At 52.0% G+C, this 24184-nt stretch overlaps 1 protein-coding gene across 11 annotated transcripts in view; it reads right to left on the bottom strand.

Annotated features, from left to right (window-relative positions):
• PEMT (phosphatidylethanolamine N-methyltransferase) overlaps positions 1 to 24184 on the bottom strand; it is an 85832-nt gene that overhangs the window by 11052 nt on the left and 50596 nt on the right. For all 11 annotated transcript variants that reach the window (XM_025864006.2, XM_025864002.2, XM_025864005.2 and 8 more), the window contains one exon: positions 6267 to 6382. In XM_025864006.2, coding sequence (XP_025719791.1) covers positions 6267 to 6382 — 116 coding nt within the window. The remainder of the gene's footprint in view (positions 1 to 6266; positions 6383 to 24184) is intronic.

Here is a 24184-nt window from a genome sequence, read left to right as displayed (position 1 = left end):
GGCAACTAGTACCCGGAGGGGCAGAAGATTTGCCCCCCTTGCTGCGGCCACAGCCCCGTTTCTGCTGAAGGTGTACCCCAGCCTGTGCGCGGAGGCTACCTGCCCCTGTGTGCCCGCCCCCATACCTGCATGCCCCCCGTTTCCACACGACCCCGGGCACTGCTGCAGTGCGCTGGAACACAGCTCCACTGAGTCACTGACCAATACAGCAGAGGCTCCCCAGTGCCCTGTGCATCTCCGTACATGTGTCCTGAGGCCGATCTCCCCCCCACAGAAAGATAGGGGGGGCCGGGGCTCTGCCTGGCTGTCCATGCTGTGCCGTTGCTGGCTCCAGGCCACCAGGCTCCCCCACCCCCACCCCAGGAGACTGGCTTTGCAGCGGATGCAGCAATCAGGGAGGGGGCTTCAACAGATGCCCCCCCCCCGCCCGGGACCCCTCATACCTCCCTGTCCATGCTCCACAGCCAGAGCAAACAGGTGTGTGCTGATGGCCTCCAGAAAAGGAGGCTACGCATCCTGTCGGCAGCCCCCAGACCACCTCTGGTTGCCCGGCTGGTGCAGACCAGCTGACACGGATGCCTGGCCCTGCCCCTGCCCCTTTGTACCGGCCGCGACCGTGGGCCCCTGGCTTCATGCCTGGCAGACCTGCTGCCCAGCGCTCTCCTGACACCCCTGCCCAGGGCTTGAACAGGCACGTGATCTGCGCTCCATTCAATTGTCTGCACGGGCATGTGTGCGTTCTCCGCCCACCACCCCAACTGCTGCCCCCCCACCCCCATGGAGGTTGTGGCTTACAGAGAGAGAGAACAGACACACTGGAAATGTCCAGACCAGGCAAATCCAGAGGGACAGAAAGCAAATTCGGATTTTCCAGTGCCCGGGGACGGGGGCGGGGGCAGCATGTGCTTAATGGATACAGGGTTTTCCTCTGGGGTAAAAAAGTTCTGGAATTAGACACAAGGGGCTGCTTACAAGCGTTCTAAATGTCACTGACCCATTTCAGAGAAATGGCTAAATGGTGAATTTCCTGTTATGTATATTTTACCACAAAAGAAAAAGAAAACACACCTCTAGGAATCAAATGAAGGCATGTATGAGAAAGGACCGGGGAAAATATGAGGCGGGGGAGGGGGCAGAAGGCTACAGGCAGTAGGTCTTGCCAGTTAGTCTGGCAAAATTGATTGGTCTTGCCGGGATTCTCACAAGCCCTTCTAGAAGCCCCACCCACCCGCCATCACTCCCTGCGGCAGAGGGATGGACAAGTGGGAGAAGGCGGGGGAGTGCCTGCTGATCCGAAAGGTGAGCAGAGAAAGCAGTCCTGCCTGTGAGCATCTTCCCTCTCGTCCCAGAAACTTCCTGGGGTGGCTGGTCCCACCAGGAGAAAAGTCATGGGCCGGAAGGCAGACACCGGGCCAGGCCAACCCCAAGAGCGGCAAGCCGGGGAGGAGGAAGAGCTGAGGAACTATCACCTATAAGAAGCTGGGCATGCGGGTCTCCTTCCCAGCTCTCCCCAGGCCCCGGACACAAGAGTGAACCAGGGAGCTCCCCTGTCAGGGAACCAGGGACCCGGGGCCCTCTGGCGTTTTGCCTCTTGCCGGCATCCTGTGCAGGAGAAGTGCCTAATCCAGGCAGAGGGGCCCCTCTTTTACCCACTTGCTACTGGTCCCCCAGGGGAGCATGGAGGTGTGACCACGTCACTGCCCCATCCAGGTTGCTATAAAATGTCGCCCGAGGCAGGGCCACGTCTGCTCAGCCCGGGATCCCCTGCATGGCCACACACTCGGTGAGGAGCTGGTCAGTTGAGGATGGACGACCCCTTCTGGGAGAGGACCAGGGACCCCTGCTCCATTTCAGGCAGGAGACCAAGAGAGCCCAAGTCACCTGCTCCAGGACCGCCCGTCGGGAGCAGAGCTGAGGCTGCCCGGGGCACCTGCCCCTTCCCCAGGCTGCTCTGACTCACACTCCCTCCCAGGGTCCCGGACGGCATCCACCAGGGGGACCTGGATATCCAAAGGCAGCCATGGGACTTTCCTTTCATGGAGCCTAGGGGCCGGCAAACCACAGCCTGTGGCCAGATCTGGCCCTGCCGACTGTTCTAATAAATTCCGTTTCATTGGAACTCAGGCACGCGCATTTCTTTACACACTGACGTGCTGTCTCTGGGAGTCACAACAGAGATTACGTGGCCCTCACAGTCAAAAATGCTATCTGGCCCTTACAGAAAAAGTTTGCTGACACCCGATATGAAAGATCATAAAATTATGCATCTAGATGAGCTAGAAGGGACCTCAGTCACCAACTAGCCCAGGGGTTGACAAACTATTTCTCCAAAGGCCAGAAAATAAATATTTTCAGCTTTGAAGGCTGAGAGGCAAAACCTGGGGTATCATGTAGAGGCTCACAGAACCATTTAAAAACGTAACCATTTGCACAACTCAACGATGACAAACAACCTGATGAAAAATGAGCCAAGGACTTGAATAGACATTTCTCAAAGGAAGATAGATGGCCAATAAGCACATGAAAAAAAGTGCTCAGGGGAATGCAAATCAAAACAGTTCACACCCTTGAGGATGGCCATTATCAAAAAATAATAACATGAGCCTGGGTGGCTCAGTCGGTTGAGGGTCTGACTCTTGATTTCGGCTCAGGTCATGAACTCAGGGCCGTGGGATGGAGCCCCTCATCGAGCTCCGCGCTGAGCGTGGAGCCGGCTTGGGATTCTCTCTCTCCTTCTCACTCTGCCCCTCCCACACCCTCCAAAAAAAAAAAAAAAAAATAGTAACAGCAAGCCCTGGCAAGGATGTGGAGAAACAGGAGGTTGCGGGCACTGGGTGGGAAGGTAAAATGGTACAGTGGCTGTGGGAAACAGTACGGCAGTTCCCCAGTTACATGCAGAATTACAGAAGGACATGCTTTACAAAAAAAAATTCAAAGTGCTTTTATTTTTTACCCATTTTATAGAGATATAATTGACGTAGAACTCTGGGTGAGTTTAAGGCATACACGGTGATGACTTGATGTACGTATATATTATAAAATGATTACAATAAGGTTGGCTAGCGTGCATCACCTCACACACTCAACGTGTGTGTGTGTGTGCGTGTGGTGAGAAATTCTAAGCTCTCCTCTCTCAGCAACTTTCCAGTATACAAGACAGGATTAACTATCCCCAAGCTGTGCATTAGATTCCCCAGAACTTATTCACCTTCTAACTGGAAGTTTGTGCCCCTGGACCAACATCTCCCTGTTTCCCGCACCACCCCCCGCCCCCCCACCCGCAGGCCCTGGCAACCACATATCTACCCTCTGTTTCTATTAGTTGGATTTTTTTTAGATCCCACATATAAGTGGCATCATACAGGATTAGTCCTTCTGTCTAGCTTACTTCACTTAGCATTATGAAGCAAGTTCTGACACGCGCTCCAACAGGGATGAGCCCTGACAACATTATGCTAAATGAAATAAGCCAGACGCAAAAGAACAAAGACCGTGTAATTCCACTTATACGAGATTCTAGCGTAGCTCATGAGACATAAAAAGGCAGGCGGCTAGCAGCGTTGGGCCAACCCCTGAGGAGTTCAACACCCAGCTGGGAGACAGAACAGAAAGGGTAAGGAATTCATTCATTCATTCATTCATTCATTCCACAGGGGGAGAGTGTCTGCAGGCCATGTGGGCACAGGCTCCTTAGGGAAGAAAACAAAGGGAAAAGAATCCGTTGAGCTGGAAGGGAGCTAACAGGGCTGGGCTGCAGGCCAGGGCGGGGGCTGGGGAAGAGGGAAGGAGGCCGGCGGGGTCTCCCGGCCAGCTGAGTTTTCAGAGTCATTGAGGGAGGGACCCCACGGGGTGGGGGAGGAAGGCTAGTGCGCAGCACAGGGGGCCCAAAGGTGCCCAGCAGCCAAGCCGGGATGCGGGCCTCTCAGCCAGAGCAGACACGAAGGGCCTGGCTGCTAGGAGGGTCCCTTCCTCCACACCCTTGTGGCTCCCTGTCCCTTCCCTCAGCTTCGGCACCCCTCCACGCGGGAACCCGAGGGGATGGTTTCTCTCAGCCGCACGGTGAGGGGGGTTAGCTCAGGAGGGCAGAGTAGCCCCCTACAAGTTGAAAACCCGACCTGGTACATGAACTCACTGTCCCGGCCCTGAGAGGCTCGCGGCTCCTTCTTTCCTACCATATCGCAGGTGTGGCCGGACCCCACGGGCCACCCCCGTCCAGCCCGTGCCCCGCCAGGCTGGGGACACCGAAGGATCACCGGGGTGCGTGAGCAAGGGAGGGAGGCAGCCTCCCCACTTCATAGGAGCCCTTTGGTCAGGGCCAAGAGTGGCAGGGTCCAGAAACAAAAGGAGACGAGAGTGGTGCATGCACACGTGAGTCTCCACACGGTGACAAGATTGGGATGGACCCAGGTCCCCTGCTCGGAGATGGCCTCCGCCCAGTTCTGCTAAGAGAGCCTCGCCCCGTGCCCTGCTCACAAAAGGGACGCAAGTGTGTACGGGGCTTAAGTGCAGATAGCCTCCCAGAAGACACCAAGAAACGGGTAACCGAGGTCCCAGGGGTGGGGGCAGACCAGGCCCAGGGAGGGAGGGCGGCGCCGAGAGCCCCCCTGTGCCGGCCCTGCCAGGAGGGGCTTTTTTTGCTGAGCAGCTGAGGATCCTGAGGCTGGGAGGCCACGGCGGGCCCGGCGGGCCTGGCGGGCCTTGGTGGGCAGGACAGGCACAGGCCTGTGTGGGCCAGCCCCTCTCGCCCCCAGCATCCAGGGCAGCCACCGCCGTCCTCTCTGCATTTAGCCCGAGTGCTCACTGATGTCTGCATTTGGCCCTGGTGATCGACTGGCTCACAGGAGAGGCAAAGCCTGACCCTCCTGGGGCTCACTGTCACGTGGGTCTTATATTGTACCAACGAATGGCCTCGGGGCTCTGCGGGAGCTGGGCTGGAGCGGGGCGGGGGGTGGGGGGGTCACCCTGGGGCTTCTGCACCCACCGTGCAGTCAGGGGGGCTCTGGGAGGTGCCGCAGACGCCGACGGCTAACGTGGGAGGAGAGGCCAGACCCGGCCAGAGGTGAGGTGAGAGAGAGAGAGAGTCCGGGCAGGGGCCCTGCCAGGGGCCTGGGAGGAGGTGACCCAGAGCCGACTGACACGGCTGGGCCTGTCACTGTAAGGAGACAACAGGCAGGCCGCCTGAAAGGCCAAGAAGCAATGTCCATGGGGGAGGCTGGCCTTGGCGGGGCCCCTCCTGGCCACACTCCCTCTCCTCACTCCCGGGAGGGCCAAGCCCGCAGGGGTGTAGGGCAAAGATGTCCCGGGCACAGAGACGGAAGGCCGGGGCCCTGGCTCTCGCGGGGTCAGAGTGTGAAGGCCCAGGCAACATGCACGCCCCTCCCCTTGGCATCGACAGAGGCCGCTTCCCACGTGCGAGGGACGGAGCACCCAGCACAGCCCTCACCCGCCCACCCCAGGGCCCACAGGGGAACATGGAGACCAGCTGCCACCTGGCTCCCCGATGACCACTCCCAGGTGGGGGCCGGGGCCACCAGAGCGCCTCATCCGTTGTGACAAGTCAGGGATGGGGACTCTCCTGTGCCTCGTCTGTTTTCTAAAGCACCGCGTGGGCCGTTTCAGTCCACGAGCTAGCGAGCCGCCCACAGAACCGAGGTAGGACCCGAGGCTCAGGGACGGCCAGGCCAGGCTGGGCCACACAGCCTGCAGGGCACTGCGCCTCCCGTCTGAGCACGAGTGCGCGCCGCCGGCCCAAGCGCGGCACTTGATCATCTAGGAGTTCGCCTGCTCTCTCCGCTTTCTTGGACGGCAGGAAAGTAACAACATGTCAAGTCCAGAGTTGAGCTGAGCAGCCTGCTGGCACCAGCCCAAGCCTGGGTGAGGCCCAGGCCCCAAGCGTCACCTGTCTCTTGTCCCGGCCCTTCCCGGAGGGGACTCCCGCAGCAGTTTTGTCTACACACTTGAGCCTGGGGACCACCTGGCCTTGTCCACCCCGCTCCTCCGCGCCTGGACCCCGAGCACGAGGCACAGTCCCCCTCCTGGGGCCACGAGGATTCCCCTGCCAACAGGAGTCTGAAGGCCCAGAGAGGGAAGGGGGACTCGCCATGGCATGAAGCCTCGGAGAGCAGACTTCCCTGGGTGCAGACCCAGGGCTCCCCGCGTCTTGCTGGACCACCTAATACTGGCAACAGCGGCCACCCCTTCGGACACCGCGGATGCCTACGATGAACACAGACTTGATCCGGCCAGGCAGCCCGGGGGGTGCTTACCAGTGGGAGCGCAGAACGTTCAGGAGCAAAATGACAGCGCCCAGGGAGTAGCAGGCCAGGTAGGGGGATCGGAAGGCCCTGCTCAGCTTTCGGGTTTTCTGTTCCCATCTCGCAACCTAAACAGCACGGAAGAGAGAATAAGGCAACATAAGATGTTCGCTGGGGAGAATCCAGGGGCGACGTGGAAGTGGGGGGGCAGGTCCCCATTCCAGGCAGGGAGAGTCAGACGGAGCAGCTGTGTGTGGATCTCGGTCCAGCCCCGCAGGGATTTCCGCACCTCTAGTCCTGTTTGGGTGGACCGCGAGGTCCTTCTGGAAGCACGTCCCGCCGGAAGTGTCCCCAGCGGCCACGCCGGACCCCGAGGAGGCTGTGGATCTTGGTGCAGCCCCGCAGGGATTTCCGCACCTCTAGTCCTGTCTGGGTGGACCGCGAGGTCCTTCTGGAAGCACATCCCGCCAGAAGTGTCCCCAGCGGCCACGCCGGACCCCAAGGAGGCAGAGGAGGAGAAGCTGCTGGAGAAGACAGGCTGCCACGGGGAGAGCACAGACCCAGGGCCTACATCCCACCTGCAGGGCGCTCTCACTCCCGGGGGAGGGGGAGGCCAAGAAGGGGCAACCCGCACCCTCACCCCTGCTTCCCCAGCGCCCCCCTGCTGCCCAGGCACAGACTTCCAAGTTTTTAATTTTAGCCACAGAATCCTTATTTCCATTTTTCACCCCAATCATATCTAGACTTTCAACCTTCAACAGCTCACAGCAGAGCATAGTGAACAGACGGCTCTGTTTGTCTCCACCAGCCCAGCTTCCTGACGCGCACGACCGCCATGCTGGGGTCCCGCTGCACCTGCTAGCGGAGGCTGGGGGGCGGTGCAAAAGGGCAAATACACAGCCGGGCGTGCTGGAGGGGAGGCAGCTGGGAGTCAAAGTGGCTGCCCTCTGGTCATGTGAGCAGGACACCCACCTGGGCCCTGAACATGAATGTATGTGTCTGTGTGTAATATACGGAGGGTCTCCAAGGCCCCAACCGGCCCTCTTTGGTCCTGGAATTACGGCAGGACGACGAAGTCCCGGGGGCCACTGGGGCCAGTATCTCCACTCCGGCCCCAGCCATTAGTCTACCTGCTGCCCATCTCCACTTGCCCAGCGAACCTGCGCTTCCCAGCACTTAGGCAGTGACAGAGTGACTGGCAGCTCCAGGTCCACCTGTGATTTGGCTCAAGGCCACCGACTCTCTGACTCTCTCCCTGGAGGAGGCGGCTCCCGTGTCTGTGCCCAGATTCCCCGGGTGGTAGAGGGTACAGGCTGGAGTTTACCGGAAGGAGGTGAGTGCGGTGGTTCCTGGGCCTTCCCCTCAACTGCAGATCTGCGATTGATACCACCCACTGCTCAATTCTCCCGGAAGGTAAACAAGTCCTTTGTCTGGCTCCAGGCAGGTGGCCTCTGCTGACCCCGTGGGAAGCTCAGGCCTCACTCAGAAAGGGAGGGTTGAGCATTCAAGGGGCTCCAAATGCTCCACCCAGTGGCCTGCAGGTGGCCTGGTGGGAGGCAGGGCCACAGACTGCACGCTTCTCATGGCCAGGCCAATTCGAGATTTTCGAAAAACGTTTAGGGATAAAAGTCAAAGTGTTTTTGTGTTGCACAACCATCAGCAGGGTCTAATTCCAGAACACTTCCATCACCCCCCACCGGAACCCTGTACCCATTAGCTGTCACTCCGCCTTCCCCTCTCCAGCCCCTGGCAACCTCTAATCTACTTTCCCCGTCTATGGACTGCCCTCTTCCAGAAGGGGTACAAACAGAACCTTGTGACCTTCTATCGCTGGCTTCTTTCACTTAGCATAATATTTCTGAGGTTCATCCACGTTGTCGCATGTGATTTTATGACCGAACGATATCCCATCATGTGCAGAGACCATTTTATTTACCCATTCGGCAGGTGATGGACATTCGGGTTATTTCTGTCCTTTGGCTACTATGGATCACACTGCTATGAACACCCGTGTCTAAATCTGTGTGGACATGGGTTTGCACTTCTCTTCGGTGTATATCCAGGAGTGGAATTACTGGCTCATAGGGTAAATCCATTTTTAACTTATTGAGGAACTTCCAGACTGTTCTCCACAGTGGCTGCACCGTTTTTCACGCCAGCAAGCAGTGTGTAAGTGGTTCCGATTTCTCCACATGCTCGCCAACACTTGGAATTTTCCATTAAAAACAAAACAAAACTGTAGCCATTCTAGTGGATGACATGTGGCAAGTCACCTCATTTGGAGTCCCCACAAACTAATGGGTGACATGAAACATCTTTTCACGCACCTACTGTCCATTTGTATGTCTTCTTTGGAGAAGAGTCTGTTTGAATCCTTTGCCATTCTTTTTATTAGGTTGATTATCTTTTTGTTAATGAGCTGTACGAGTTCTTTACATATTCTAGATGCTAGATCTTTATCAGATATCTGATTCACAAATATTTTCTCCCATTCTGTGGATAGCCTTCACTTTCTTTCTAATGTCCCTCCCTGCACAAAAGCTTTTTATGTAGCTGAACCATGTTGTTTGCTTGTAGGATTCAGCCAACCCAACTCCACCAACTAACGTGTGTAGGAGGCTCAAAAAGTCAGTAAACCAGCAGGCTTGCCCTCGGGGACCTCAGAGTCTACCAAGATAAGACATGGAGTAGATTTTCCATCTGTGTGCCTGATCCTAAATCAGGAGGGTGTCTGGGGTAGTCAGATTGTGTGGCCTGCACAGGGTCCTTTCTAGAGGTCCCCAGGGAAGCCACAGTCACCCTCCAAAGCAGTCGACCAAGGGGTCCAGACGAAGGGGTAAACACAAGTCTTTTCAGAATGACTGGTGGGGTCACACAGCCAGAAAGAGGAGGAGAAAGATGAACTTTGGGCTCCAGATCCAGTGCTCCCTGTCCAGGGAAGGCCCCTCTCTCCACCCTTCCAATGAGCCGGTTGTTTTTCAAATAAGCTCTCTTTAGCACACCTGGTTCCTTGTAGGTGATTTTAAGATAGAGCTTTAAAGATGACTGGTTTTTTTTTCCCTCCCAGCTGATGGGATAATGCTTTCAAAAGGACATTGAAATCGGTTAGAAAGGACATAAGGTGTCACCTACTTCCACCCGAGGGGCTTGGGACCATCCCAGCAGGCCCGGTCTGGGAAGCATAGAGGGGGGTCACTGAGAGCACTAGACGCTGGACCCGGGCCTGCCCGGTGTATGCGCCACGCTTGAGGAGGCCAGTTTTTCTCTCTCTCTGGAGCTGTTTGTCCAGCTGTCCAACGAGGTGGATGTGAGAGCAGGTAGCATTCGGTGCTCCTGAGGACGGCTCTGCCTCTCAGAAGCCCGCCCCCCACCGTCCGGGACGCAGAGACAAAATGTGTCCCACTCTGCAGAACAACTGTCATGGACCATAGCTGAGCAAAAGGAGCCCGATGCAAAAGAGCGCCTTCTGCCTCATTCCCTTTACATGAAGTTCTAGCCGGGGCAGAACCCACTAGAATGACAGAGGTCAGCGCATCGGCTGCCTGCCAGGGCAGGGGCTGGGGGCTGTAGCAGGGAGGGGAGCTGAATGGGAGGGGAGCATGGGAGGACGCTGTGGGAAGGAAATGCTCTATACCTTGGTCAGAGCGTTGGCTACACTGGCAGACACCTTGGTCGCCACTCAAACTGTACACTTGAAATGTGTGCGTTATAGTGTATGGACACTTTACCTCGAGAAAGCTGATTTTTAAATCCAATCCTTGTTGTACCCGAGCTCTAGGGCCAGAATGGCTGCCAATGCCATGTACCCTGGCAGACTCTCCGCACGCGACACCCCGGAGCCCTGAGCCCATCCCTCTAAAGGAGGGGCCTGTGCCCTGTGTCCATGGGGCTGACTGATGTGTCCAAAGATACACAGCAGACCCCAGCCCAGAGCCGACACGCCACTTCTGTAGCCACGGTGCACTCCTGGGTGGCCAGGAAGGGGGCCCATGCTCCAGCCCTTTGGGGACCACTCTGCCACCCCCGACCTCCCAGCTGGCCCCCCACACCCCTGTCCCTTCACCTGGAGAACGGTGGGGCGGGGGGGGGGGGGTGACAAATGTACTTTCTGAGTAATCTCATAACAAAAGGTGGCAGAGCCCGGGAATGGGCCGTGTGGGAAAGAGGAAACAAGGAATCCTATGAGTAACTGCTATCTATCTGACTTTCGGTCAGCCTGTATTAGATTGGGCTGTTATTTCAAGGCAATCAATAAATCAGCAGCCAATGGCCTTGCTGAGTCCAAAGTTAATTTTCCTCCCTGCCAGGCAGCCCCAACTCCCCTTCCTCAGGCGCCCAGCTGCACACTTCATCCAATTAAGGGGCCGGAAGCAGGCCGCAGAGCTCGCCCGCAGGGGGCTAGACGCCAGGGGCCGAGCTGTGGGATGACGCAGGTCACTGTCCCGCGGGCTGTACGGGCATAGGCGTGGGAGGCAGAATGACCAAACAGCCCACTGTCGCCACTCCTGGCTTTGCTCGCCTTCTAGATTCCCAGAATCCCCACGATGGAGATGGGCATTCCCAGCCCTCCCCTACCGCGTGCCCGACTTCCGCTCCCCCCGAGGTCGCCCCATAAATCCAGGGCCCCCCCCAAGGTAAACCTGAATTTCACATCAATAACACATACATTTTAGTATAAGTGGTCCCAAATGTTGCAATCTGCATCAAACCCACACTGAACCGGGGCTCCGTATTTGTGTTTGCCACATTTGGCAACCATGCCTCTCCCACACCCGTGGCCAAGCAAGGGTCACCCAGCTCAGCTCTGTAATGGGGAGGTCTCTTCTTCCATAACGCTGATTCATTTTCTTCTCTTTCTTTCTTTTTCTTTTTTTCTTTTTTTCTTTTTTTTTTTTTTTTTTTTGCAAATCTCTCCCATAGGCTCTGTGTTCGGGCAAAAGAGACAGGCTGTCGGCTGGTGGAGCAGGAATAGATTGGGATGGGAATCCAGGGACCCAGGGACACAATTCACAATCCCTGACCCACCAGCAGCCAGCGGTACATCTGGAGGCACATGACTTCACTGTGTTCCACCTCAGCTGACTCGGCTGTAAAATCCGAAAACTAAGGCAGTAAATCCCTTTTCCACATCCCGGTATGGGGGTAAGACCAGGGCTGATAGGGACAAAAACGTGCCGGCCCTACAGCCTTGTCTGGGTGGAGGAGAATGTCTCTCCCTTGGGTCCCTGGTGCCCTGAGCAGGCTCTGCATCTTCTTTACTTCTGGGTCCCACTCGATCATGTTGAAGGTGCTGGGTCTGACCCTAAAGGAGGTGGCTCCACAGTCTGTCCCCAGAGGGAAGCACCCACAGCTCCCAACAGGGTGTACGCTTCTTTCTGGCACTTTCCAGAGCTCTATTCTCGGTACCCCTTGGGACTGCACCCTTTTGCTCAGACAGAGGTCATAACTGGGAGCCCAAGCAGTGCTTTGGTCAAACTCACGGCCCTTGAAAAATATCTGACCCAACAATTCAACACTGAGAGTTTTCACATTAAAACCCTGGCATCCAGGGGCGCCTGGGTGGCTCGGTCGTTAAGCATCTGCCTTCGGCTCGGGTCATGATCCCCGGGTGCTGGGACTGAGCCCCGCATCGGGCTCCCCGCTCAGCGGGAAGCCCGCTTCTCCCTCTCCCACTCCCCCTGCTTGTGTTCCCTCTCTCGCTGTGTCTTTCTCTGTCAAATAAATGAATAAAATCTTTAAAAAACAAACCCTGGCATCCAGTTTGAGGGGGGGATCTGGACAATGAGGCCACGGTGGGCCCGCCACCCTGCCTGGCAGCCCACGGCTACAGAGCCCACCTCCTGGCAGAAGGGGCAGTGGCAGGGGTCCCCGTGAGAGCAGGCTGCATGCATGTGAGCTGAGGGCTCCTGACAGCCAGGGCGTGTGTGTGAGCAGAGTTACACCAGGGGCAGGTCAGGACTGCTCACATAGCCTCCAGCGGGCACACCGCAGTGCTTCAAACTCCAGGCCTCCAGCATGGAAGCCCCGAACGCCGTGGGCTCCTGAGCTGGGCGGCCCCACTAGCTGCAAAGGGAAGCCTCATCGGCGTCCACAGGGAAGGAGAAATGTGCCTTCAGCAAGTCCCCAAAACAGCCACAGCATCACACAGCAGCATGTCCCTGCCACTCAGACCCAAGTCCTGCTGGGTTTAAGGCCCAGGGACCAGAGGCGGGAAGGTGTAACTAGTAACGTCGGTGACTCTCAACCTGGAACGCCTGTGTGGAAACCATCAAGGTCGTTGCCAGGCTCAGCAGGCCTGACAGCCATGGGCTCCACAGGCCCAGGCTTGAATCCTGGCCCCCAGTCTTTACAGACTATGTGCCCTTGAGCCACTTCCTCTGCTTGAAATACGAGTAACACCTAGCACAGAGAGTTGTGAGATTATATGATATCTACGTGATGTGCTCAGCCCAGGGCCGGAGAAGAATAAGGGTGTCCTTGGGAGATCCTTACTCAGGGATGCTGGCAAGCCGGCGGCACCTGTTAGAACCAGGGAGAGCCAGGACTTGCCAAGCACCTAGTGACTGTCTGAGTAGCTCACTAGGAACACAGTGAGTGTGGGTGACAGCAACTGAGAAGATGGGAGGCATGTGGCTGTGGCCATAAGTGATAGAGAGATGGATATCTGGGATGTCTTTTCAGATAGACCACGGAAAAGTCTTCAGCTCTGGAAGGCTATGAGAAATATCCTTCCGCTCAATCTACCCACCATCCACACATCGAAGCACCTACCCACCACCCACCCATCCATCACCCACCCATCCATCACCCACCCATCCATCCATCCACCCACCTGCTCATCCACCCATTCACCCACCAGCCACACATCCAACCACCTATGCACCCATCCATCCACCATTCACCCATTCACCCAACCACCTACCTATTCATCCAACATTTCCTGGGGGATCTACTATAGGCCAGATATTGTGTCAGACAGGAGAATGTTTTGAAAAGAAAATGGGGAGAAAACCATACAAAATCATTCATAACAGTGGTGCTTGTTCTCATGTAAAATGTGTAATTTAATAACAATAATTAAAGCCAAGGATGCCTCAGTCACTGAAAGCACCAGCACCAGCCCCCTTCCTCCGGGTGTCCGCAAGACAGAAGCAAAGGCCATGGGGAGGAGACTACCAGAGTCCATGCAGGGGCCTCAAGAGCCATCTCTCCAACTTGATGAGGACCTTTTCTGGACACATACTCCTCTTTGTCTCTCAAATTTCCTCCATGTCCTCAGAAAGAGGGTCACCAAGGGTGGATTTTTGACATACCCCATTTGAAATGAGACAGAGGCTCTTTCACGTTCACTAAAGGACTAACTGTTGGGTACCCACCCTGGTGGCCAGCTGGATGGTACGCTGGTGAAGAGCATCGGGTTCCGGGTTCAAACTCGAGCTAGGGCAGCTCCCGTGCCCCTCTCTGCCTCCGCTTCCTGACCTGTAAAATGGAGCTAGTAAACACTATCTCATAGCACTGCTGTAAGGATGGAGTGAGTTCATGCACACAAAATGCTCAGAGCTCACGCCTAGAGTGTGGCAAACTTTCAGATGGTAGCAATGCTGTTTGTTTTCGTTTTGGTGTAGACAAGTGGGTTGGAGTTGAAAGGCATAGAGAAGGCCAAGGCAACGCAGATGGAGAAAGTCTGTTGTGGACCAGCGTCCCTGGGAGAAGATGTACAGACCCTGTGTCACACTGGGCACCAGGCCCACTCACCTGGCAGTCCCTCTCTGCCCTGGCAAGCTGTCAGTGCTCAGCGAGGCTCCCCGTCTCGCTCTCTGCATGCTTCACTAGTGAAACCCATCAGAGCCCGACTGCAGCCACGGGGGTCTCCGATAGCCAGAGTCAGGCCCCAGCATCTAGTCTAGGCCTCTCCACCTGGGGACCAGAGGCACACTTCAGGGCTCAGGCAACATCCCAAAGCTGAAGCAAAGGATACAGCAAATGCCTTTTTAACTTTTGCTGAGAAGGAGCCAGAGTTTCCATGAGTTTTTCCAAGGGGTTCACAGGCTCCACAATGAGAGCCACCAATATAGCCCCTCTTCTCCTTTCATTTAGATTACATGGTCCACTTCCCCACCCAGACACACCCAGGTGCCTCTGTTACCTCTCTGCCTTCTTGCTGGTACCTCAAGCTCCTCTTGCCTGCAACTGGGCCCCACCAGCACCCCCCACTGATTCTACCCACTACTCACCCCCCTATGTCCGAGATCATCCCAGCCACAACCAGAACCTTTCCACTCCTCTGAACTCCTGTCACACACTCATTGATGGATTCTGGGCCTGGCTTCACCCTTCACATGGCATCTCCCTCTATGTGTACCTAGCTTTGTGTCCAGCAAAGAAAGACGATCTCAGAGAACACTGGGCTTCATGAATGAATGAATGTTCGAATGAACGTAGGAAAGCTCAGAGGCCTCCAACTCAACAGAACCAGTGAGTACCTTCTCTGAACTTCTCTCCTCTGCTTCTGCCCGCCCTACAGGGAGACTCAGTGGGGCCCACCCAGGTGGTTCCATTTAGAAGTGAGTAAGGGCTTGGAGGAGCCAAGAGGAGCAGGAAGCCACTGACTGGGCTTCCATGAAGAAGGGAGGGGTCCAAAGGCCCTGGAGGAAGGCAAGGTGTATGTCTCTGCTCAGCCAGCCAGACTGCCTCCCCCAGAGAGCCCTGGGCCACCGAGCAAGTATGCAGGCTGGCTCCCACCTGCCCTTCCCTGACACCCAGCTCTGCCCTGTCCTTCGGGTGCATATGGCCCCGGCTCCTTTGTGAGACCTGTCCTGATCCGCCCAGAGTGCCCTCTCAGCTCCTGGCGCCCGGAGGCTGGGCCAGCCACCCTTTCATGACACAGAACCAGCCAGCCGCACAGGGCCGTGTCCAATGGCTTCCATAGCTCCATGCCCCTTCAGTGCTGCCCACAACCTCACTCCGTCATTACCTGCTCACCGGACACTTCCTACCAGCTTGTCCAGTGAATAAATCAATTTCAAGTTACATCCAAGATGTCCCGCTTGCAGTGAATTCACCTCTGGACTTGACTGCCTGGGAGAGGGTCCCCAAGTCATACTTTGGAAGCTGGGGCACAAAGCCTGTTGTTCACCTGACACCAGCCGCCCACCCCCAGGCAACCTGCAAGATTCCAGCCCAGCAGCATGACCTCACGTCACACCCGAGGGGGCCATGGTGCACAGAGAGTCTCCTGGCTGCACTTGGCATTCCTGCTTCTTCGGCCGCCTTGAGCCCACCTGCCCCCATCTGCAATGGCCAACTGCAATAGAGCAGGAAGAGGAGATGGGGGGCAGGCCATGCTCTCACTCTTTCCAGATGCAGGGCAGGAGAAAGAGCCATAGGGAATGAGTCCCAGGAGATGTCAGGGACACAGGCTCTGGGTTCACACTGTGGCTTCAGCACCACCTATGATATCCTTTAACCTGGGCACCCGCCACAGCCTCCATCAGCAGGGGACAGGGGAAAAAAGCTGTGGTACTGCTATGGTATGAGCTCCAGAATATGCCATTAAGTGAAAAAAGGCAAGTGCAAGAGAACACGCGCCCTACCTATTATGTAAAAAAGGGGGGCACCAACACTTGCTTATGTTTTCAAAAGCAAAAGAAATAACAGAAGGAGAGACCAAAAACTAATAAAAACGAGTATCTGTAGGTGAGGACTGGAGCAGCAGGGGGGAAAAGATGCCAGACGTTTATGAATGTCTTTTGTTTGATAATGTTGACTGTGAGACCATTTACTGTTTTATAAAAACACTAAAAATCACTAAAAACCCAAAAACCAAATAAAGGAACTTAACCACATATGAAATTGTTTTCAAGTAATTTTAAACATAGTATTTTGACCAATCCTCCCGCATGCAGTAATATAACCTGAGGATAAAAAAAAACAAAAACAAAAAAACAAAAAAGCAAACCTAGAAAGAAATTCTAAACTGCATCCCATATTGTTAGTAATACAATAACTGCAAGCATATTGTTAGTAATAATGCCGGTATTGTTATTTTGACTATATATAAAGTACATTAATGTATTTAGAAGCCACACTTCCCATATAAGAGAAGAGATACAAAAAATTTAAAGTTAAGCAAAAACTGGAGTGCCTGGGTGGCTCAGTCAGTTAAGCATCTGACTCTTATCTCGGCTCAGATCATGACCTCAGGGTTGTGAGATGAAGCCCCACATTGGGCTCTGAGCTGGGTGTGGAGTCTTCTTAAGATTCTCTCTCCCTCTCCCTCTGCCCCACCCTGCCTCCCCTCTAAAAAACAAAAAAATGTAAAAAATAAATAAATATAATAAAGTGAAAGAAGAACTTTCAGAATGGAAATATCAGTATGAACTTATGATTTCTTTCTTTCCAAAAAATTCATTTTTCCTAGCCTGATCCACAAAAGAGGCCTCTCCACTTGCAATGAGCACCTCTAGCATCCAGATCGTGATCTCTTAAGTGTCACTTTCAACTAAAAGTCTCCAGAGCTACTTGGTTCAAAGGCCAATTCCAGGTCTAGAATAGGAAACATACAAGACATTGAATCTGGGAACAGAAGCTGTCAAAGATGCATGTGGAAATGTCAGAATAGTGACGAAAACTTCAAGTGTCCCCAGGTGGCTAAAAACAGGTGCTGAGCAACAAAAGCAATGACAACACATTGAAATACGTCAAATATATGCACATACACACAAACAGCATACATATACACACACAAATCATCAATCTCTTTGGAGGTTGCTAGGATACTGACACCGTATTCTGAAAATTGGTTTTTAAAAGGGGAAAAATTAAGCATTCATCCTGCCATTGCTAAATGAACTGTATCTCAGAGTTACCAAATCACTAACGAGGAAAAGTTCCTACTTACAGAAGAATCACAGCTGATATATGCAAGAAGAGTGATAAAATGAAAACATCACCATTTTGCAACTCCTAAATGAGATACAGATCTAGGACACATGCATCAGTGACCAAAACCAGCAGGGAACAGGTGGGGAACTTGACAATGGAGGGTCAGGCTGACCTCCGGAATCCAGTGGCCAATTTCTGTCACTCAAAGTGGGGCTTCCTGAAATGATGGAACAGGAAGCACGAGGTTCAACAGCAGGAAACTGCCACTTAGGGCAAATACTCAAATATTGGCAATTTCATGTATTTCAACTGAACATGCAGCACATTCTATGAATATTCTCTGTATCTATCAGTTTACAGGAAATGTACCAGAACAGAGGAATATGTTAAAAAGTATCACAAATATATAATCACCCAAACCCAGAAAATTCCACTGGACAAATGACTCAGTTTCTTGAATACATAAATGGCATGGAATGAAGGGATGGGACACTACTCTGATTAAAAGGGACTTAAGAATGCAACCACATGCAACGTATCTCTTATCTGGATCCCGATTCAAACACACCAATTGTAAAAAGATACTTTTGCGACCATCAGGGACAAATGAACATGGACTGAGTATTAAACATGGGCTGTCCTTTCAATTTCCAGCCAAGATGGATGGAGTTAGCCTCTCACCTGAAACAACCAAAAACAGACAAATAGTTTTCCAGACACCAGACATGAAGGAATGAAGGACACTGATTTAAACTTAACCATGTCAATAATCACACTAAATGTTAATGGCCTAAACATCACAATTAAAAGACAAATTGTTGGATTGGGTTAAAAAAAAAAAAAGGCAAGATCTAACCATATGCTGGTTACAAAGAAATACACTTTACTTAATAGGATACAGATTGGTTAAAAGTAAAAGGATGGTACAAGAGACAACAGGCTAACAGGGGTCAAAAGAAAGCTGGAGTGTTATATTAGTTTCAAGTGTATAATACAGAGGTTCAACAGTTCTGTACATTACTCAGTGCCCATCGCAATGTGTTAATTTTACTGGAATTTTAAAAATATACTCATTTTAAAAATAAAGATTTAAAAATAAAGATTTTTTTAAAAAGGAAGCCAGCATATTATATTAATATCAGACAAAGTAAGTTTCAGGGCAAACATTGTCACCAGGATAAAAGATTTCTTCAGAATGAACCAAGAGGACATAACAATCCTAAACATCCATGCACCCAATCTCAGAGCTCACGTTAAGTTAAAAACTGATAAAACTGCAAGAAGAAATAGATAAACCTTCAATTACACTCAGGTATTTCAATACCTCTGTCTCAATATTGATAGAACAAGTAAAGACAGAGATTTGAATATTATCAACCAACTCAGCCTATTTTATAAATACCTCACCCAACAGCAGCAGACAACAAAAAATGTGCACATAAAATAGACCATATTCTGGAAAATAAAACAAATCACAGTAAGTTCAAGGGGATTCAAATTACACAAAGTATGTTCTATGACCTTCTATGACCACACGGAATTAATTAGAAATTAATTACACAAAGATCTCTGAAAAAAAAAAATCCCCAAATTTTTGGAAACAAAGTAAAAAATTTCAAAAAAAAAAAAAAAAAAAAAACACATGGCAAAAGTAAGAAATCAAAAGGGAAATTAGAAAGATTTTTCATTGAGTGAAAATGAAAACCCAATATATCAAAACCTGTGGGACAGCACTAAAGCTGGACATGGGGCAAATTTATAGCACTGAACACCTCCATTAGAAAAGAGAGGAGGGGCGCCTGGGTGGCTCAAGTCAATTAAGTGCCTGACTCTTGATTTCAGTTGAGGTCACAATCTCAAGGTTGTGAGATCAAGCCCCATGTTGGGCTCCCTGCTCAGAGGGGAGTGTGCTTGAGATTCTCTCCCTCTCCCTCTGCCCCTCCCTCACTCACTCTCTGTCTCTCTCTAATAAATACATAAATCTAAAAAAGAAAAAAAAAAGAGAAGAAAGGTCTGAAAATCATTGGTCTCAACCACCTTAAGAAACTAGATGCCTGTTTCTCCCTCTTCCACTCCCCCTGCTTGTGTTCCCTCTCTCGCTGTCTCTCTCTCTCCGTGTCAAATAAATAAAATCTTTAAAAAAAGAAAGAAAGAAAAGAAGCTAGATACAGGAGAGAAAATGGGACCCCATGTCAGCATTAGTTTGCAGTGGAAATGAATGAAATCAAAATTAGAAAAACACTAGAGACAAGTCAATGAAACCAAGCACTGGTTCCCTGCGAAGAGGGATAAAATGTCACTCCAGACTGATCAAGAAAAAAAAGACACAGATTCTCAATATCAACAATGACAAAGATGATATCACTACAGAGTATGCAGAAATAATAAAATAAGTTAAAAGGGAAATAAGAGAACATGTGAACAGCTTTACACCAATAAGTCTGACAGCCTAGAAGAAAATGGATATATCCTTGAAAAACACAAATTACAATGCTCACTCAAGGGAAAAAAGTACATAACCTGACTAGCCCCATATCCTTCCAAATACCTTAAAATATAGCTTTAAGAATGAAGAAAACTCCAGGTCCGAGTGGCTTCCCTGGAGACTTCTACCAAATATTTAAGGAAGAAATAAGACGAATTATGTAAAGACTCTTCCCCAAAATTGAAAGGAGAGAACAATTCCCAATTCATTCAATGAGGCCAGCCTTACCTGATACCAAAATCAAAGACATCCCTAGAAAACTAGGGACAAGTATCCCTTCTGAACAGAGATGCAAAAATTCTAGACAAAATGTTAGTAAATTAGCAAATGGAATCTCATGAGAGATTGAAAGAATAACACACCATGAGCAAGTGGGGTTTATCCCAGGAATGAAAAGTTGATTTAACAGTTGAAAACCAGTCAATAAGGGGGCGCCTGGATGGCTCAGTCGGTTAAGCGGCTGCCTTCAGCTCAGGTCATGATCCTGGGGACCTGGGATGGAGTCCCTGCATCGGGCCCCCTGCTCAGCGGGGAGTCTGCTTCTCCCTCTGCCTCTGACCCTCCCCCCTGCTTGTGCTCTCTCTCTTTCTCTCTCTCAACTAAATAAATTAAAAAAAAAAAAAAAAAAGAAAACCAATCAATGGAATTCACCATACAAACAAAATACATAAGGAAAACACAATGACCACCTTAACAGATACAAAAACCCAACATACATTCCCGACAGAAACTCAGCACACCAGGGACACAAGGACTCCCTCGTCCTGACAACGTCCTGACAACGAGCATCTTCGGAAAGCCTGCAGCTAACCCCACGCTGAAAGCAGGCCCCTTTGATCAGGAACAAGACGGTGGGGTCTGCTTTCACCACCTACTCAACGCTGTGCTGACAGTTCTAGCCCGTTTAATCAGATCAAGAAAGGAAATTTCAAAATCAGAAAGGAAGGAGTAAAACATCCTTCCCGGCAGACCCATGATCACGCGTGTGGAAAATCTGACGGCTCTACAAATGGTTGCAAGGCTGGCAGACTGAACGTGGTTAAGACGTTGCTGTGAGAATTTAGGGCATAAATAAATGAAGAGAGATACTGTGGCCCCAGGTCCAGAGGCTCAGTATTATTAAGATGTCAAGTCTCTCGATTGGTCTATAGGTTCAACGCTACCCACCCCCCGACCCAAAATCCCAACAACCCTCTTGTTGCAAATTGACAGCCTGATTCTAAATCATATAGAACTGCCTAGAATAGCCAAGACAACTCTAAAAAAGGATAAAGTTGGACTAACACGATCAGATTTCCAGTTGTATTCTAAGGCAACAGTAACCAAGACAGCCTGGTGCTAGTGGTAAGAACAGACAAACAGATCCCTGGAACAGAAGAGAGTCCAGAAATAAACCCACACAATGAAGACCAATTGATTTGTGACCAAGTGCAAAGGCAAGTCAGTGGAAAAATGAAAGTTTTTCAAGTGGCACTGGAGGTCACACTTGAGAGTGAACTTCAACCCATAACTCAGACCATATACAAAAATGACCTCAAAATGGATTATAAATCTAGACATAAAACCCAAAGCTATAACACGTTTAGAGGAAAACATAGTAGAAAATCTTTATGACCTTGAGTTATGCAATCATTTCTTAGATACAACATGAAAGCGTGATTCGTAAAAGAAAAAAAGTTGCTACACGGAACTCCGTGGGTGAGGTTCCTGGGGCAAGGGCCACCCCACCCTTCCCTGGAGCTCTGTGGGACCTTGGGACGCGTCTGGCCCGGTGAGTGACTGTGGTTCCTGGAAGCCTCTCTCCGCACATGACCGTGGCCTCTACAACACAGTCTCCCTCTGTGGAGCGAGCACTCATGAAGGTGGCTGAGGCTTGCTTTCTTGTCTCCTGCCACTGAGTCCACACAGCAGTCCTATGAGGGGTGCACAGATGGATGCCTATTCCCAGGCTGGGGGTGGAGGGCAGCGGGGGGAAAGCTCAGTCCCTGTACTGGCTGCATGGGGCAGGATCAGCTCCTCCTGGGAGCTGCGCTCATTCACGGTGTTGATGGTCTCTCTGCCTGTGAGGGGGAAGCACAAGACCCGCACCCCTAAACCCGTGGGCAATCCACCCTTCGCAGTGCTAAAACCAGGCCCTTGCAGGCCGGGAGTGGGTACTCCGACGCCACAGCTGAGACCAGCTTCCAAGGCCCTTCACAGCCAGGGATGCCCACAGAGAGAACTGGGGGTGGCTCAGGGCTGGACAGTGACACTCTATTTGGCTACTTTTCCTGGGTCTGTCCAAACCAAGGTCTCGAAGTGCCTATTTACAACGATGGCCACATCCTGACGTTGGGCCACTGTTGCCCCTGAAAGAAGGAAAGAGCAACAACAAACAAACAACTTGGTTCCGTAATGGGCAAGGACTTGAAGAGACCTTTCTCCAAAGAATGGCCCAAAAGCACATGGAAAGATGCTCAACATCCCTTATCATTAGGAAATCGAAACCGCAAAGAGATACCACCTCCTCCATGAGGACGGCTACTATCAAAAATCCAAAAACAACTAGTATTGACGAGGATGTGCACAAACCGGAAGCCTTGTGCACCTTTGGCTGGAATGTAAATTGGTGCAGTTGCTATGGAAAACACTCGAGTGTTTCCTTTACGAATTAAAAACAGAATTCCCAGCAATTCCATTTCTAGGGATACACCCAAGGGAATTCTAAAGCAGGGCCTCGAAGAGCCATCTGGTCACCCATGTTCATAGTAACCTTATCACAATAGCTAACGCATGGAAGCAACTCAATGGTGACCAATGAGCAGGTGAGCAGGTGAGCAAATGTGGTACGTCCATACAATGGAACAGATTCATCCTCAAGGAAGGCAATTCTCACCCATGCTACCACGTGGATGAACATGCTTGAGGACATCATGCTACGTGACTAAGCCAGACACATAAAGACAAATACCACATGATCCCACTTATCTCAGATACCTAGGGTCATCAAATTCAGAGACAGCAAAAGGGTGGTTGCCGAGGGCTGGCGGCAGGGGAATGGGGAGTTAGTGCTGAATGGGGACAGAGTTTCAGTGTTACGGGATGAAGAGCTCTGGGGATGGACGATGGTGCTTGCTGCACAACAACATGAATGTTTTGTTTTGTTTTTTAAAAGATTTTATTTATTTATTTGAGAGAGAGAATGAGAGAGAGAGAGCATGAGGGGGGGAGGGTCAGAGGGAGAAGCAGACTCCCCGCTGAGCAGGGAGCCCGACGCGGGACTCGACCCCGGGACTCCAGGATCATGACCTGAGCCGAAGGCAGTCGCTTAACCAACTGAGCCACCCAGGCGCCCCAACGTGAATGTTTTTAATACCATGAACTGTACACTTAAAAGTGGCTAAAATGGTAAGCTTTATGTTATGTGCATCTTAACACTAGGGAAAATAAAGGAAAAGGGGGCACCTGGGTGGCTCAGTCAGTTAAGCATCCAACTCTTGATTTTGGCTCAGGTCATGATCTCAGGGTCGTGAGATCGAGCCCCAGGTCAGACTCTCCTCTGGGCGTGGAGCCTGCTTGAGATTCTCTCTCCCTCTCCCTCTGCCCCTTCCCACCCCTAAAAAAAAAGAGAGAGAGAGAGAGAGAAAAGATACGTAGAAAAAATCTTTTTCCGAAAATATCCTTTTCTTGGGCCCTGGGTCCCCTGCTTCCCCTAGCCCCGCTGCTGACACCCCCAGGGGGGCAGACCCCACCCCCGTAGGTCCCCAGACCCCATGCGCACAGGGTGACCATGGCCAGAGGCAGAAGTCATCCGGCCAGAGAGGGACACGGCCTAACCCAACACACTTGCCCTCACCCACATCCAGCCGCACATGGGAGCCACAAGCCACCCCACGTGCCAGGAGCTACAGCGCCCTCCCCCTGCCCTGCCCCCCAGTAAGACCCCGCTTTGTACAACTCACCACCTTCTGCCTCATAGCCACCTCTCCTGTCCCTGATAATTCGTCTTGGGAAAAGGGGCACGTGGGAGGAAGGGAAGGAAAGCCTGGACCACCGTTGGCTCCAGGACCCAGAGGCTCTGCCCCTACGGGAGTGGGACCTCACCCTGGCGCCCCACCAGCAACTGCAGGGGGTCCAGGCAGAGAGCCAGGGAACGCTCAGGGGACAAATGCCTTTCGGAGGGGACAGCTTGGCTGTAGGGACCCATAGGGTAAGCCCATCCTGCCTGATCTGCTCTCCCTGTCCCTGACAGAGGATGCTAAAGGGGTGCCGCCTGTTCTCACCTCAACAGGAAGCAGGGAGGACACCCAGTTCCCCACAAGACAGCCCCTGGAACTCTTGTCACTCACCTGACACACCATGTGGCCTGTCATAAGAAGAGGGTCACCCCAGGCCAGGGCATGGGGTGTCTCTCCATAACACAGTCCTCGCTTAAGCAGACCAAGTATCTACTTTTAAGTTGTACTTAATACATACACTTAAAAGGGTAGGTAGAGGTAATTGTCTTATCACAAGATTCGCTGTGAGATTTGTCTGAATACGTGGGCTTTCCTACCGCACGTACAATGTTTGATTTACACGG

Source organism: Callorhinus ursinus, unplaced genomic scaffold, assembly GCF_003265705.2.
Source record: "Callorhinus ursinus isolate GAN/ISIS: 27379988/994484 unplaced genomic scaffold, GSC_fseal_2.0 scaffold43, whole genome shotgun sequence".
In the NCBI taxonomy this organism is placed as follows: Eukaryota; Metazoa; Chordata; class Mammalia; order Carnivora; family Otariidae; genus Callorhinus; species Callorhinus ursinus.
The sequence above is the reverse complement of the archived record's forward strand: the minus strand, read 5'-3'. Positions and strand labels throughout refer to the sequence as shown.